Genomic DNA, 18,180 nt, shown 5'->3' on the forward strand with positions numbered 1-18,180 from the left:
TACTGGAAAATGTTAGATTTTTCCGGCAAGTCCTAAGATTTACCAATAACTCGCGGTAAAAGTTACAATTTGAACGTAACAATCTGTGTTTCCGGACTTTTACCGATTTATATTCGTTGCAATTTAAGATTTACCGCTGGTACCTGGTAAGAGTTGTTCTTGACAGTGAAACGACAAAACCTAAGGTCAGGTTAGGTTAGGTTGCAAAAGAATATAGCGTAACCTAAGTCAAAATAAACAAAATCACGATACTTACATGTCTTTACATAAAACTTCTGACATTTACCGCAGCTCAGTAGTAAATCTTAAAATTTGTCAATTAATTTCGGTAGAAACACGAAAGAAATATTAATTCCATAATATTTCGGGCATTTACAGTAAGATATATGTAGGTATATAAGCTATCAACACAAAATAAAGAATTTGCAATGAATTGTTGCAATTATGTAAATTTCTTAAAAATTTATTTTTTTTTGCTCAACAGAGACACTCATCATCAGACGGTAAGCCATTAATTGGTTCAATTGTGTAACAGTAGATTGAGGATTTTGATAAGGATACAATTGCAAATAATTCTGCACTATCTCAAGCGCTGTTTTATTATCGAGTTTTATTCTCGTTCTCTCAATTCAGCAGTTTCATCGCCGAAAAAGCAGCGTAGCCCTGACTTCCCCAGTGTTCGGACCAGGCGAGTAACGAGTCCAAGGTAATTAAATTAATCGCATCCGAGTTGTCCCCTTTCAATTCAATTTTTCTAACTTCCCTCTTTTGTGATTCGAACGAATAACACGACTCGTTCGTATTGCCGTGCGTTTCCGCGCGACAAGTTCAGTTCTCGTGATGGTAAATAATTCGATTTGAAACCGTTTGCTTTCCAATTAATGCACCCGGAAATATTTTCTTCGTACTGAATGCGAACCACTGAAGTTACATTCTTCTGATTGAACTTATTCAAATGGATTATGTGAAACTGTTTATTCATTCGAAACTAAATAGGTTAGAACGTGTTATTTACGTTTGCATATCAACACATAAAGTGATACTTTGATAGATACATATATTATTTATTACAATGGTAATTTTATAAAATGATTATTATAAAGTTTCTCTTCTCACGTATCTTTCGCAATATCTTATTTGACTTTTTTAATATTTTAATTATCTATCAAACTTAACTCAATCTGTCGAATTAAATGTTCTGTTTTCGTTGAAACATTTTGTGTTCTAATTATTCTGTCATATAAATAATTTTTCTTTAATATCATTTCAATAAATATACTTCTTTAAATTTATTTAATTGTAATTATTCTTAATAATACCTTTAATTTTTTATAGAATCTGTTTCTCGTAAACTAGTTATTATTAGACTATTTTATTCATTCCATTGAATATTTTAATTTTGTTCTATAAACTACCTATCGTTTGCCCATCTACAGATTGGCAAAGCAATGATGAGGCTTCAGCCGGGGTTCAGAAGTGGGAGTAGTGACATCCACTATTAATCGCGATAGAGTAAGGCTATCGCACTTACTCTCACATCGTCACTGATAGTCAGCCAATCGCAATAAAATAAGGCCATTGCACTTACTGTTCTATGAACGATAGACGACGATCGAGTCAAATGCGAGCAGTCGGTAACTGATGAGCAGTCGATAATAGACCGGAGTGATAATTTCAGACGCTCGATGAGTAATTCACCAATATTCGTTTTTATAATTTTTATCCTATCTTTATGAACAGAGTACCATGTGGATTGGCGAGGTTCTTCCGGTGAAAATGAATACAAACACGATATAAATTGGACTAAGCTTAATAGTAGTCTCTCTTAAAGCATCCTTGAAAATCTTATATATTTAATTTTGTTGACTGGTAGTAGAACTACTCTGATTTATGTCGTGTTTGGATTCATTTTCACCGGAAGAATCTCATCAATTCATTGGTATTATTTCTATAAAGATACGATCAGAATTAGAAAAATTGAAATTTTTGGTACTGGACGATTCACTACAACACAGACGGCGTGTCGCTGGCAAGTGTCGGGTCTTCTGTGATTGCCGCGCAACACTATTCGAACAATAATCGATGCAATCTTTAAAGATTCATGTCCTTTATTATCGACAGCTGATTGAAAACTATTTGTCTAAATCATTTACCTACACCACAACGTTTCCTCAAACGACGGCAGTGTAGGAACGAAGAATAGTGGGGATGACCTGACCACTTATTTTCCTCTCATTTGGTCAGGCGATGACGTCAGAAGTCTCATCTTTGCTTTGCTTATCTGTATAAACATCAACGATATTTAACACGTTCCCTGCTGGACCGATTTTCAGTGACTCTGCGTTGCACAGGTCTAAGTGTTTTGCTTGTAACATTTATAACACTGCAAAAATCATTATTATCAAGATAAGGGTGCAACGTTTAAAATGCACTAAAAAACAAAGCAAAAATTATCGTCACTGGCGAAAATATCAAACGGCCTGAACGGAAAGTCCAGAGTTGGGCACATGCGACCCACGCGGCAGGAAACGTGTTGAGAGTTCTTAGTTGAATACAGCATGCTATACAGCGTGTTACACAGATTTTACGAAATTATAAAATCTCTAACAACACTTAACTTCGTTAATAATTTTCTACAGAAAAGAGCTGTTCCTCGCTAAGACGATTGACAACCACGTTGCACGAACATCAGTCTTCAGTGTGATCTCCTTTCTACTGTTATCAAGGACATTTTCAAAAAGACAGTCGTATCTTATAGAAAGCAACGAAACTGTAAATGTATTTTCATTGTTGCATAAATATGTTTAGATGTAAGTATTATGATAAGAAAACGTCGTTTGTAAAAAGGGCATTGAATGTCATAATCATCTCCGGTTTTCGGCGGCGCCAGGGCTGATAGAAACTAAAATAACGCCTCCAGACCTCGTCTCTCCGACAAAGGAGCTGATGCTAACATACCCGTATCATGTAACTTGGATACAAGCATTATCAGAACGCGATTATACACCACGAACGGTGTCGCGTACGCACCAAAAAACCGTTACAAGGAACTACGCTCCATCACAATACACAAAGTAACAATTAAAGTTCAAGAGGGTACGTAGTTCTCAGGTCATAAAAATTAAACATCGTTCCGAGTCGTTAGGAATTTATATTTTTTAGGTCGTTTACGAATATGTAGACGACTGAACGTTTCACCCGCGCGATTCTCTTGTCCACCGTTTACCTGATGTGCCGAAGCAATAAGGAAAAGGAAAACCATATTTGTAATTTTGCTACGTCCCACCACCTTTATCCTCTCTCATGCATACGGGCGCACTCGGAACAACCAATCATAGTTTTCATGCACCCACTCATCAAAGCGGTTTTAACCAACAAGAATTTAGTTCAGTCATCAGCAACACGTAGACATTCTACAACTTTGGTACAGTAAACACCTAAGACAGTTTGCAACAACCACTCGTAATTTATACTTTGTAAAATATACCTAGTCTAGTCACCAAAGGAATGCTATTCATTTCATACAAAAATACAGTCCACTAAATTCAGTTTTGGAGACGTCTACACGCTATCATGCAAACTTAAATCGGCGTCATTTAATCGTTGAGAAATTCACCGTGAACGCCGTGATGCACGAACAAGTGATATTTTCACTTGAGTTGCTTCAGCAGCATTTCAACGATCAAGAAACGGTGTTTTTAGTGTTCATAGTAGTATTACTGGGGATTTACAAATCCTTATGCCACGCAATTCGAAAGTGATCCTTTACATTAATACTTATCTCAGTAAATATTTCTCATTGTTTAATGTAATAGCATGGAAATGTTAGTAAAGTATTAATAAATCAATGTACAAAACGAGAATTATGTAGACTTTTTCATATGGAAGAAAAAAAATTGATAAAAGTTGTCAATTTCTCGTAAACTTTCGAGTGAATACCCTCTCAAAATACACAAAAATAATGACTTTAAGTAAATGTATTTAGTATATTTTATTTAATCTACAGCATCTTTTCAAATGGAAATATCATTTCCAATTTCTAGCTTTACATGCCACGAGGAATATCAAACAATCACTTACCTCCAAGTGAGATTCCAATGTGACCATTGTTGTCCATGGATTGTATATCGTTTATGCCTCACCCTAATGTATCTGGGATCCGGTTTATCGGCAAGTCCGCACCGCGGAAGTGTCATCAACGTCTTTGTAGCTTCATCGATTTCACCAGTTACGGGAATGCCGCCGAATTTCTGGTGAGAGAAGTAATTCGTGATTGTGAGATCATTTCTGTTTGTCAATATTTGTAACTGTACTACTTCCAACATTTATAACCGCAGTACAGTACCTATGAGGGTGGATTGAAAAGTTCGCAGTCTAAGCATGAAAGACTGTTTCTAGGCGCTTATAACTTTTACTGTGTAATGTGTGATAATTTGTGCACTGACACTGATAATTTTTTTATTCCCTTTTACAACTGATGAAGTAGAGATATTTGTCGGAGAAAAGAGACGGATAAAAGTAAAGAATGATCCAATGCCTGGTGATAAAGGACCTCACACTGCAAGGACCTTGAATAATTTTAAGCACTGCAATATTCGTTAGGTGGTTTGTATTCTGCACTGTATATTATCAAATGTCTCACGTCGCACATAACGAGTATAATAAATTAAGTAAAATTTACTTATTGGGTACAGGTATAACACGGTTCGAGAATTGGGGAAAACCCTCGTGCAACACGGCATCCCAGAACACGTATTGAGAATTAGAGAAATACCCGATCAATATGAAACACAATAAGAGCTTTTAAAAGCGAAAAATATTTCATTTGAAATTAGGGAAATCCCCGAAAAACGCAGAACATAAAAGCTTTTAAAAGATATCTCATTTGAAATTTTTCATTCGAGCGTGGATGTCGTGTCGGATTTGACTGCAGAATTTTAAATTCATTTTGTTCGTGGAGTATTAGGTGCATACATTTTCAAACATTGTGTTTTTCTTTTTACTGCATTGTACATAGATTAAAAAATTTTCGGGTGAGTATTATTCAACATTTTTTCAAAGAAATGGTAATTACGTTTTCCATTTTTGTGAATTAACTTGCAGCCCTGAACTATGTATAGCGGAAATAAAAAATACATATTATTTTTATTTAATACATACCTATTAATCTGTTGTACTTTTGGTGAAAATTGCTTTAAAGATATTTCTCTTAATTATAAAAATATAATAGTATGTTGTTTTTCATTTTTGGAAACTAACCCCCTTTTTTGTACTAGTTCTTTGTTTCGTATAACACGCCATTTTTCAGGAACCTAACAACCGTAATTATTTAACTACTAACTTAACCACCACAATGTTACGGGTAGCTTCAGCAACTTTAGAACTGCGATTAAACTCATAAAGTGAAATATATCGGAGATGATCATTTTTGTTAATCTAACACTCCACAGTTTTTGAATAAAAAACTTTTCATTATTTGCACAGAACCAAAATATTCAGGATACCATACGAGAAGAAAGCGAAAGCTATCGAATCACGTATATCACATAGCCGATAGGCAAATGTTACGAATTTGATTGAAAACAAAATGAAAACCGCACGAACTGATGTGGACCAACCTAATATGTGACTTTGTGCAGCTAACACTAATTAACCTTTCTCACTAGTGCTCGCCAAAGCTACTATTACTACGTAAACTTCTAACCTGAGTCTAAGGGTAAAAACATAGCGAGCAGGAGTAAGCCGCGGCGTAACTCAGCTGACTATCAGGCTAAGTCAGGGTAGAGTGTGCACAGCCTAGGTATACTCTAAACCCGCTTTAGTCGACTGAGCCGCGAGCTGATTAGTCAGCTGCCTCTCTGTGTGATATCGCATTTGTTTTACTCGCTTTCGAATATTCAGTTACATCGCGACCTAAACCTGCTCGCTATATTTTCACCCTAACCGTCCCCACAGTCTAAGGCACGGCTTTCCTACGCAGCCTTACTGACGAGTCCACTAGGAGGCCTAGGACCAAACGCTCCCTTCCTTCTCCTTCCTTTTTCGCTCATCCTATCTCTATTTCTTTCCTCCTTCCATAACGGACCGCCATAGTTCCATTAAGGCTTTCAAAACATTATCATGAACATCCATGACTGACCTAGTCTAGCTTCGCCTTGATAAACCAATTACGCATTGTACTGTATGTCCTTTCTCAGATAATAGAATCGCATACTTTCTTCGCTGTGACTGTTGTACTCTACTACCTCTTCAGACCACCCGCAGTGTCGTATGGCGAATATCCTACTTTAAATCTCTCAGTTTAATCGCTTGAAAACTTTTGAAAACCTACGCTTCACCTATGGCGACAATTTTCTTTAAACTGTCACCTTTCCCACAATTCTATGCATTATCAAATCGCATTCCCGTCGACGAATAAGTGAAAGAAAAGAATTTTGTTCGGAACGTAACACAGCAATGTGGAGTGTATTATGCGTACTGTTTACACCTCCAATGTTAAGTTAACAACGGTGGAGTATATTTAAACGAGGTTTTTTAATTGACAAGGTTGTAATAAATAGAACTTTGCAACTGTGTAGCGTTCCTTTAGGTATAGATTTGTCTTATGACTTGTTTACGACGATGTTAGTTTAGTGAAAAACTGTCTTTTTGGAGAGTCTGTATGGGTGGAGCTATTATATTTTTTGGTTTCTACAAATATGAACTTTGATTCAGCGTCACCAAAGACTACCCTTATTCCCGGCGTAGCTTAACCCTCCAAGTCCGAGTGGGACTCCAGAGTCCCATACATTCTAATGAATTTTTGTGAGGGTTAAAATAGTCCACTTTATACTTCGGATTGGGAGGCTACTCGTTTGGAATGCATGAAAATGTGAAAATCATGGATTTCTAATATGGGATTCTGAAGTCTCACTCGGACTTAAAGGGTTAACACGTTTAGTACGGCAGCGAAATTCACGAATTCACTATTGTCAGCGTTTCTTATGACCGAAGAGTGTATTATCATTAATATTTAATTTTTCAGTATGTAATCTGAAAATGTGGTAATCCACCGTTAGATCCCACCATCTACTCAATCTTTTTGCCATCATTTTGAATGACCCATCGATGGACCATGTCAGCAAACAAGAGCATCGACGACCCACCGGTGGGTCACACCGTCCTGAACGTGTTAAAACTGGCCCCTCCTATAGAATCTCAAGGAGAGGGTAGAAATGATCGTATGGACCTTGCGGAACGTGGGAGGCCAATGACATTTTCCAGATTAAGGGAAAGTTAGAGCCTGACTTTGCAAACACTTGTGCCCATGGTAAAATTGCACGCCAAGGCAGGAACCTTGGCACCAAGATGGCAATTGACTTAATCTTTGACCGTCTAAGAACGGAACACTGCTACTTCTGAGATATTCATTGCTTTTGAATTATGCATTTTTCTGAAGGATCGCCATGTGACTGGAATTTACAAATAGGGATTCCCAGAAATTTTCTTCCATCAATATCCCTTCAATGGCAATTCACACTTCGTAAACGTAAACACTGATACATATGTATATCGTGGAAGACAAACTAGGAATTTATGGGATGATTTCCTTGAACAAAGGAAGCACTATATATACTTTCAACAGTACAAAAGTAACAGTATTTGAAGACATTATTCAATGAGAAAACGAACTCAATCTGTAGAAACAAGAAACTAAAAAGAAGAACAAATTACTGTTGTATCACTGAATAAATCAAACTTGTATTCCTAACGCTGTACTTAATATTTGAACATAGTATCTTAGATATAATTTAGGATGGAGGACATGTGGAGGGGATACCCATAGAAGGAAGTTTTCAATAATTCAAAATTGAACATATTGGTAGGTACTTATTGTACTCGTTGGACTCGTCTTACCATACACTATCATATTGTGTATAAAAAAATATAGCATTCCATTTTTGGCGAGTACGTCGTTGCCAACAAACCCTTATCGAACCTCGTTCTATTCTTCCACGCGAACTTTCCCTTTTCCAACTCCTTCAGATTTTAGTTTCCGTCCTTTTGTCTCTCCCCGGGTTAAAACTTGCCTTCGTCCTCGAGTAGCCTAAGCGCACATGTGGCATCCAGGTTCGCACGAGGACGAACGGCCCCGCTTTCTACAAATTTTCCGTTTCTATCTTTATCTATCTCTACTCCTGTCTCCCTGTCCTAACAATATAAAAACCCAGTACGCCTACACCTCCAGTTCAGTTTTTCCTTTACCAACCGTCGAGACATACCCGCCGAACCGCTGCCGCCGGGACAATTAACGATTGTATTTGCCGGAAAAATTGTACGCCGACCGTAACACTTATATCATAATAAATTGAGGTGAAAACAGTGCAACGGCGCTCCTCACCCACCTCACATTTAAAAAAATTAAACTGACTTTGAAACAAACAAAAAATTTACACCACATAATCCCCCTCCGTACCAAACAACTTTTGTTAAAACATTTTTTTCCTAACATCACTTCCTTAAAAGATACTTCACTGCATTGAGATAAGACAGACACCCTGTATATTATTAATAGTAATATTTCAGTGTTGTTAACTGTATTCTCAGAGTCAAAGTGTATACTGTCTGTTGTTAGAGATTCGTGAAATGAATCGAATGGACTTCGGATTCTATTGAAATCTTTCTTTAGAAAACTGATACTAGTTACTTGATGCATATGATTTATGATTTGATTTTGGAGTGAGTTGAATTTCAAAGAATGCTCCTTTTACTCAGACATCATCTTCGTTTGAATTCACTTGATAATTCACTGTGTTACTGACAACACTATTTAACCCTTTGCACTCGGAGGTAATTTTGCTGTAGAAAGGGTTACAAAACGGATCTTTGAAATTTTTTCAAACTAACGTAGAAATAAAGTATACTATTTTATTTAAATATTCAATGTACTCTCTATTTCACTGTGGCGAAGAAATTTATGAAGGCCCGTAGATCTGTTCTCTGTCTTTGTTAATTATTCACCAAGTGACGATTGTTTAATGTCGCTTCTCAGTCGCCACTCGATTGCAAAGGGTTAATATTCAGTAAAAACTGGTACTCGCACGTGAAAACTTAATTCTTATAGGTTAGGCGTGTAACATGTCAGTTCTACGTAACGATTAAGACGACTACCAAAAGATTTTCTATTTTCGTTGACTCGATACGACTATCTTTAATTGGTCACTACCGAAGAGTTCTATTTCGTATTCAACTAAGTCAGTACAGATAGCAAGCATTCCAGGTTCGATATGATTCGTAAAATATTTCACTCACCTGTAAATTTATTATAGCGTCCCTGAGCTGATCATCGGTTCTAAGGTTTCCCGTCTCCACATCCGTCTGGGGTAGATATCCAAATTTCATAAGATAATTTTGCTGAAACAGAAATAAGCAAAACGGACGTCAGTATAAACCTCAAATATAAATGAAGGCATAATCGAAATACAATACCAGCTAAGCTTATAGAAATATGCTATTACGAGCATAGTTCCTCAACTCGGTTTAATTAGTTGCACTCCTTTTCTCCAAATTTTAAGATTATCGTTAAAAAAAAAAGAAGTTACTTGACTTACACAGAAGTTAGGTACAAATAATAAGTTCGAATACTTCAACTTTTTTTCATTTCAAGTTTGTGACTTTCAGGACGATAGGTCGTGGAAAGTTTTGTTACACGATAGGAAAAATATTGACTCATTAGCAGCTACGTAAGCTCACCTTCTCTAAAATATACTATACACGAGGTCTACGCGATAACATCGACAAATCGGATCATTCAGCCCTTTGAGTGCCAACATCGAAACGTGCCACCGCATTGGGCCATGAATTTCATCCAATTTTTTGTCTATTTTTTTTTTATAAAAAGTTGAACAAAAATCCTACACATAATCAGTTTTGCGCCTTTCTTTCGTGTTATTTCCAAACAGTCGCATTCGGTGAAACTGTCCGAAACAAAATTTTTGAAATTTTTCGATATCAAATGAAAGAAGCGCGATCGTGCCGCTTGGCATTTCTCGGTCAGATTTCTGCAATAACCCGCGGCACTCAAATAGTTAAAATTGCGTGACGTGAGATTTAGGCGGTGCGAGAGAAGTGTCCCTGCACAGTACCTACGACTTTCCATACTCGCAAAATTACTAATCGGCCTTTCAAGATTTAAGAACATTCAATAAAATGTAGCAAAACCTTCCTTACCGCCGAAGTTTTCTCTCCTCTAAAATCGCGTTATGTCTTCCATCAATGCCAAGGAAAACTTATTTCTTCAAAGAAAATCGGAGAAAGCTTGAAAATCAGACAAGAACTTCCGCGAACTACAGTGAAAACCTACCGTGCAACCAACAGTTGCAGATATTGAGAATGGTTGTACGTATTGAGTCAGATTTGTGAGCAACGGTAAAGAAAACTTGGAGTGGTCTGGAAATTTCTAATTAAATTTTATCCTGAACGAACTGTGTCGAAGTTCTTTTCGACTGGTGTCGATCGAGGTAGGGTGAGGAAACAAGTGATCAACGGAAAGGCGGTGACTAACAAGCCAAAGCTTTACTTTTAATTCTTTTAAGGGAACAATGGTTTTTTCAATGATTAATAATGAAAGCCTAAATATTAAATAAACTTCATACTACTCTAGGTCATCGCTTTTAGTTACAATTGCGCATACATTTTTGTTTACACTACAAGAAAAATTTGTTACATTATATATAAAAAATAGAATGGAATAAAGCAATTTTTTTTAGGATTGCAGCACAAATGCACTTTGCATTTTAAGCATTTGGATGCGGGAAATCCAATTTTGCAGAAGTAGCAGTTTCTTCTAGCACCTCATTTGACCCAGTGGTTAAGACAATCATATCTTGAGGAGTCTTTTGGACTCAATGTGTATATCCTCTTCCTAGATGAAAGCGTGATAACGCTGATCGTTGACATAGAACTGCAAAGTCAACTTTTGGCCCGTATTTCGGTTGTATGTGCATATTCACACAATCGCTGGTCTTTTAATTTCTACACATTTTCTTTCTCTGTGATTACCATCGATTGACTAATTCTACAGAAACCTCTTTATAGCTGGATATGAGTGTGTAGTCTCAGATCTTACACCGAAGGAACCTTGCCTTTTTTTTAACTAAATCAGTGTCAGAAATTAAAGTACAGTTGCTAAGTGTACTTTTACACACTATGCTCACTGAGAGAATACCGTTTTGCTTCAATGCTAGTGAGAGGCTAATTGAAGTGAAGCAATTATCAAAATTTTCATTTTTCGGTATCGTAGCAGAAAAATGTGTACCAATATCAGATGAAAAGCCAAGATTATATTATACTTAGGCATGCCTTCTATCGAATACATAGGGTGGACACGTAACTTTATCTCCTTAATTCTTTCCGTTACTATTGGACCAATACAAATTCTTCTTTTTTAAATACCTTGGTTTAGAAAGGTTTACAGGCTGATTTAAGTATATCCTTTGTAGGTCACTTTTTTTTTTATATTACGGTCACCTATAGTTTTTTTAATGGGACCCTATGATTTTTTCTTCGCCTACCTTTTAGTGGACAAAAAGACAGATATGGCAAGCACTACGACATACCTTTTGATGGAAAATGTCTGATTGTGAGTCCAAACCTATCCGTGGGAGTCCCGTGAGTAAATGTGTAGGTCGATTAACCAAAGATGAAGGTTCAGGAAGCAGTTAAGCTAAGTGTCCATTTGAGAGAAATACGCGCGAGTTAAACGAAACCGGTTCGTATTTTGGAAGCGACTCTCGAATAATAATATTACTATCCATTCGAGTGTACCACTTGAGAGTAACTTGTAAAAGGTCCACTCTCGGAGAGTTGGACGCTGTTCTCTGACAGTTATTCTCAGATGCGGTGTCCACTTGCGAGAAATGCATAAATGTACTCTCGAGAGCTTCTCGCGCGAGTTACTCCCAAATGAATCCGTACCTCTTTAGGGTGAGAAAGTAGGAGATAGAGGAGAACTCGTTGTTTCTTCGCTGTTAATCAGCCAACAACAATAAGCGATAATCACGACTCGCGCAGTAGGTAATGAGCCATGTGACGGTTTTGCGAGGCGCGAAAACAATGATTGTCAATTTATAATGGCATCCTTTCTTCCATTTCGATCAGAAATTTTTTGGCTATATAAGCAATATTTTAAAGCGCAGAAAACCATTTTTATTATTCAACAATAACAAAAATTGTTTCGAACCTGCCCCATCGTGTGAGGAGTGTAACACACCGATCACAACAGGCCTGCCCAAAATACAGCTTCTTCCGCAACAAACACAAACTGGAACCCTCTCTTAAAGGAAATCTGGACCACAAAAAAGTACCAAACCTTGCCGACAAAATATAGCGAAACAACGCAGACTGTTCAACGTCGCTAACAACCTCGTAGTTGATGCGACGAAAAACAAGGAGAGAAAAAAAATGTTTACTTCCCACTTTTCTAAATCTTCAAAAATATTTAACAGGGGGAAAAAAGTTATTATTACACAACAAATTTTTAGGACCTATATGTGTTACTAATTTGCATTTCGACCTTCAAGCTAGAAAATTAATTGTTAAATAAAGTACGCGGCAATGGAGAGTAATTAAGTATCTGACAAAAGAAGAGGAACGAAACGTGAAAAAGAAAATAGAAACGAAGGAACGACATCAACGATACTCGAGAACAATTGCTTCATTCATCTTCGTTTCCTTTCTGTCATAGGACTATCCACCGGAGATCCTCGCGCGTTTATGGCCAGAGTCTCTGTTACAATGCTAAGAAGAGAGGAGGAAAGAAATGCTCAGAGAGGAGGAAAGAACCAACGAAAAAGAAAGATACAAAAATGAGGGAGGAAACAGCTGTGCAGGCATTTATCGCTTACAAATCCATTCGTCAGCCACGACAATTTCTTTTGCAAACACGCTGCGGCATTCAACTATTTTGCTGCGGCACCAATTACATCCAGCGCAGCCACGCTGCTATCGGCTTCAACAGCCGTGACCGAGTTTCCTTTCTGTGGCTTTTTTACTTTACCTTGCGATTCCAGCCAACACAGAACGCATTGTGAGTGAAGAGACGACAACTTTGCTCTTTCGTCTGCCGACGGGCGAATCTTTCCATCTTTGGATGGAAAGGTAGAATCGCATCTAACGTAATCGTTTCTCACATTCAAGCAACAAACGAACAGAACGAATTTTACGATAACGGTAATAAGCAGTCAACGATCAGTATACGACCAGCCAATCTACCTACTTTTACTTCCATGTTACACTAAAACTGCAGGTATTCAGCGGTATTCGCTTCATTTTGGTAACAAAAAGAATCGATTCTTTTTTTCACTTTTTTAAAGAGTACGTTGAATTAGAAAACTTGCTTTCAGGCGATTAAAGGAGGGGAAATGGGACACTAAAGCGTGCAGATGTAAGTTGACTTATTGTTAGTGGAGACATTAAATAATGAACTGATCTTTATTTAATATTCCGTACATTACACAAACGTTCAACACACAGTGGTGTGAATAATTATAGGGTCGAAGCAATCTTTCCTAAGTTTTCTAAATAGGAAATTGGACTATGAATACACGCAAATTTTCCCGATTCCAGATATGTGAGAGAATATCAAACTATCTATCATAAAACTATTTGATGGCGCTGTGAATAAACATAGGTTCAATGTATTTAATTATCACAGTTTTATTTAGATCAGCTTGAACTAACTAAATTGTAAAGAAGCGGCTGTCTTTATGTAAAAAAGAAATGCTCGTCGTTGTATTTATATACATTATAAACAATGCCAGAAGGCCGAGAACTTTCAGAAATAGAGCAGCAGCGAATTCTGGACTTACAGTGTGATGGAATGACGCAGTGGGAAATTGCAAGTGTTTTACGCAGATCTCGGAATGTAGTAAAATAATTTCTTAAGATAAGGAAAGGAAAATTATGAACAAAAGTAACGATTAGGCAGATCGTCAGTTTTCTCCCTTCTCCCGTTAAACCAGGCGACTGGTTAGCCGATATGCGATTTCAAAATCATAGTAAAAAGGTACTCGTTCTTTTACTTCGCTCGTGAATAAAACCCTTGCTCTTTATTCGAGCTTGAAGACTTAGATGAAGATTAAAAATGAACGATCCGTAAAGATAAGCAGCACCTATGCGTCGCGGACAAGCTTATACTTTCCGTTATTCTAGAAGTCTTGAGTTTTACTTGCAAAAGATGAATTAACTGCTGTTTTGATCTTGGCATCGCTTTCATAGTATTTATTTGTTTATAAAGTTTGATACGATCAGAAATAAGGGATAGTCACAAGGAAACAGGTCTGAATTAAAAGGAGGATGTGGTAAAACTTCCCATCCGACATCCTTTACTTTTTGACGAATCAGAGCAGCAACGCCGTGAGTTATCGTGTAAAAGAAGTACTTACATCCTGCCTATTAACAAGTGTCAGTTGAATATCGTAGCAAATGAAAAATACAAAGAGCGACCAACTTCGATAGATAAATCTTTTCACTGATAAGCTCGACCTCGACAGTCAGGTTTCACTATCCGACGAGCGCAGGAGCAAAGGTTTCAGGAGCAGTGTAGAGCGAGGAAGCTTGAGTTAACGCGCTTGGTTCTGAATAGCTGAGATCCTTCTGCCAAGTTTTGTCGAAGTTAGATGTAGCATGTTGTCGGTAAGGGGGAAAACTTGACTTTCGATGTACTGGGTTCCGGATAACTAAGATCCTTCTGCGCAGATTTGTCGTAGTCAGAGGTAATGTTTCAGAATTTGCTCGGTATGCGTGAGCCAGGATAGCTGTGATCCGTCTGATCCAAGGATTAGTCGAGTAGAGTAAAAAATTCCCTCTTATCGCATAGCAACGATTTATTTTTTGTAATATCGTCGAAAACGGTAAAAGTGGCCGTGCAATGAGAATGACCGTGCGGTAAAGTGAGTTTACCGACCCGGCCGTAATATTAGCTATTCCCCATACCGTAAAATATGAAAGTGCAGCCCTACTAACAAATAGGAAACTTCTCAAAAAGGCTGCCACAGCGAACGTGCTCATTGACTTAGTTAGCTATCCTTTCATCGCCTTTGTAACGCACTACTAAATTATGCATGAGCGACAAATGCTCAAAGACGGAGTTTAGACTAACCTTCTTCTCCCAATGGTCCGTAACATGGTATTTAGCGGTCATGTACGTGAACTTTAGAATAGTACCGAATAGTGTTACAAACCAAGCTTTCATCGAGTGATAAGAATAACACGCATTTGGAAACAGAAGAAATTCGGAAACGGCACCAGGTAAGGTGATACAGTGACCGATTTTCAAAAATAGCCTTGCCAGGCGTCCATGTTATTTTCGAGTTTAGAATTTTTTCGTTCAATATAGTATAGATCGACGTACTTTACAGTTTCTCAAATGTTCGATAGGTTTTCGAGAGAATCTGGAAGTTCCGCACCGCTGCCAAGCTGCCCACTTCAATCCAGGCCAGGTATTTTAGAAGCAACCAATCAACGTGATCATTTTTAGAGTTAGCCTAGCAGTAAAATTAGGAATCTTCAGCGCGCAGTTGCAAATTATAAATCAATCAAACAAGTTCATAGATATCGTCAAGTTCGTGAGTGACAACTGTACAATTTTAATACTCAGTCATATTCGCAGTCCCTCTAATGAGACTCTATTTTCAAATCCTCTTTGTCTAAGCGTACAATGAAATTACGCTTTAACCCATTGGCCTCAAATAACATCACTGGCACGACATATGTTTCGTATGCCAAAGTATACAATGACGAGTTACGAGGTCTATGTGCAACAACATGTGTTTCATTTATTTAAAATAGGTGTTAACTATAAATGGAAAAATGTATGTAGTCGGCACTCAGTTGCGAAACAACATTAAACATCCACACATGTGGAAATTACTTCGTACTTCATCGTACGACAGAATTTTTTACCACCTTCCACGTGTCGGTCGAGATCTGAAATGTAAAATTGCTTCCAATGGTGATCTTGCATAGAATATCAGACCGTAGTGCGTTCAAATACCGGTACTCCTCGGTTTCCTGCTTTCCATCTTGTTCAAATTACTTTATACAGCGTTAGTACTATTTTCAAAAAATGTTAATTAGGAATTTATATACGTGTCACTGTCGAACGTCTCCTTCGTGTACTAAAACAGAATTTAACGACGTCGAGCTTTTATTGTCATTTATAAGCGGTATCCCATAAATGATTTATACTCAATTACGTCTATATACGAGAAAACGAGTAATTCGCATCCTCCAAATCATTTTACTTCAATAGCGTTTGATATTCTCGTATGAGAAACAAGTTAAAAGAGTAGCCAAGAAAAAAGGGCGTGCGCGAAGACGGCCAAATTAAATTTTCCTCCGTCCGCGTAGCCATGCTCGTCTCCTGCATTCGATGTTATTCTGGACACGTTTCGTTTTTCCGTTGGATACTCGACAGAGCCCTAAACCTCTTGCGTAACAAAACGGCGGATATCGACAGCCATGACCGCAATGCAAATTCATGAAATCAATTCGATAAATAACTTGCTGTACTGGCTGTTCCTCAAAAAATTATATTGTGAGTTGAAAAACATCTTTTAATTCGCATGTATTGGTCAATACGTAACGATTGTCGAGCGGTTTTTGTTAACTTCAAAGCTATGGCTTTACATGGAAAACGTCTAATCATCTTGAATAACACTTATGCAACGTTAAATATGCGTACCATAAGCAAAGTCTTTCAACTAGACCTTTCTCCACAAGGTGGAACTCGTTCATTAAGATCGTAGAACTCTTAAAAGTGTTACAGGAATTATTTCAAAAAAAATTTACAAAGCTGGTTTTCATTGTATAACTTCGCAAAGTTTTATTGAAATTTTTCAACAAAGTTCCACCTTGTAGATTTTGAGCCAGAGAATGCCCATCTGCAACGATTTTGCTATCAGCTGAGTCATTCAACTAGAATCGTGTTCACCAGCTGGACTAGCTCCCAATTTGGCTTAATTTTTATTATTTTGAAGGTTCCTTAATTTCGCAATATGTGTTACATCTACAGTAAAGATCTGTAAAAAGTGCAATTGGCTTGAATTATTAGTCGCTCTTCAATCTAACCCGGCAGAAATCGTTTATTTTAGCCGCCCTATACTCGTGCACTCCCTTAAAAGGAAACTTTACTTCAAAAGATTTATTAGACATGAATCGAGTGTTTGTGCAAAAACGCAGCACTCTACTCAACCCTTTCGCTACGGCAGATTTTAATGCGTAACGTGGATGGCTAACGGTAAATTTTTAACCACGGCTACAGAATTTCTTATTTCGGCCGTATCGTTTAAAAATTCGGTTTATTGGATTAAGGCGGAGGTGCGCAAAGGAAAAAGTAAATATTAAATTAAGGTGGAAGTGTACCAAAAACCTTTAACAGTGTAATGCGAGGAAATTTTGAAAACGCCTATAGGCGCCAATAATAATGAAAGGGTTAAGAAACCAAAGCTGAAGTGAAGATGAAGTGTACACTTCATATTGTAATACATTTACAATTATCGTATGTTCTTATCGTTCAAACGATATCTAAATAGTATAGTATGTCACTGATTTCAACGTAAGTCGTTCAAAGTACGTTGATTCTTTACAGAAAAATTTCCTACGATAAAATAAAGTAAGAAATATGACTTTGATGATTGTCAGTATAATAATAAAAAATGTAAAGTAAATAAAGAATCACTCACGAACTGAGAACAAGTGAGAATTTTTTTTAAAACGATAACAGTGTCGAGCATTTAGAATTGTGCGAATGCGCATCACGAGATGAATTCGCATGTTGCCTAGGTGCAGTTGCATTGTAACGAAATCACAATACATTTATCCTGAACCATTAATTTCTCTGAATTGTATCGGGTACGGTAATGTCCTGCAGGAACGTTTCCGGAATGAAATGAGAAATTTCCGCTGGTTCGACGGAAGGTAAGTATCGATGAGTATCTACGTTGCTGGCTAGAATGTGACCTGTGCATTTATACTGCAACGTCACAGGAAAAACAATAAACACTAACGGAAAGCAGACAAATATAGAACAAGCCTTTCGATCATTATAACGAATGGGACAGAATAAAAGAAACGGTTAGTTGTGAAATTTATTTAGAAAATTTTATGATTTCCTGTGACGATAAAAATGATTATGGCAGC

General features: G+C 37.3%; 1 protein-coding gene across 1 annotated transcript in view; it reads right to left on the minus strand.

Annotated features, from left to right (window-relative positions):
- Positions 1 to 18,180, minus strand: part of LOC108573062 (matrix metalloproteinase-2-like) — a 177,370-nt gene that overhangs the window by 112,296 nt on the left and 46,894 nt on the right. The window contains exons 2-3 of the mRNA XM_017935426.1: positions 9,292 to 9,393; positions 4,081 to 4,250 (exon numbers count right to left, since the gene is read on the minus strand). Of these exons, the coding sequence (XP_017790915.1) occupies positions 4,081 to 4,250; positions 9,292 to 9,393 (272 nt within the window). The remainder of the gene's footprint in view (positions 1 to 4,080; positions 4,251 to 9,291; positions 9,394 to 18,180) is intronic.

The sequence above is a fragment of the Habropoda laboriosa genome, unplaced genomic scaffold, assembly GCF_001263275.1.
Source record: "Habropoda laboriosa isolate 0110345459 unplaced genomic scaffold, ASM126327v1 scaffold89, whole genome shotgun sequence".
NCBI lineage: Eukaryota > Metazoa > Arthropoda > Insecta > Hymenoptera > Apidae > Habropoda > Habropoda laboriosa.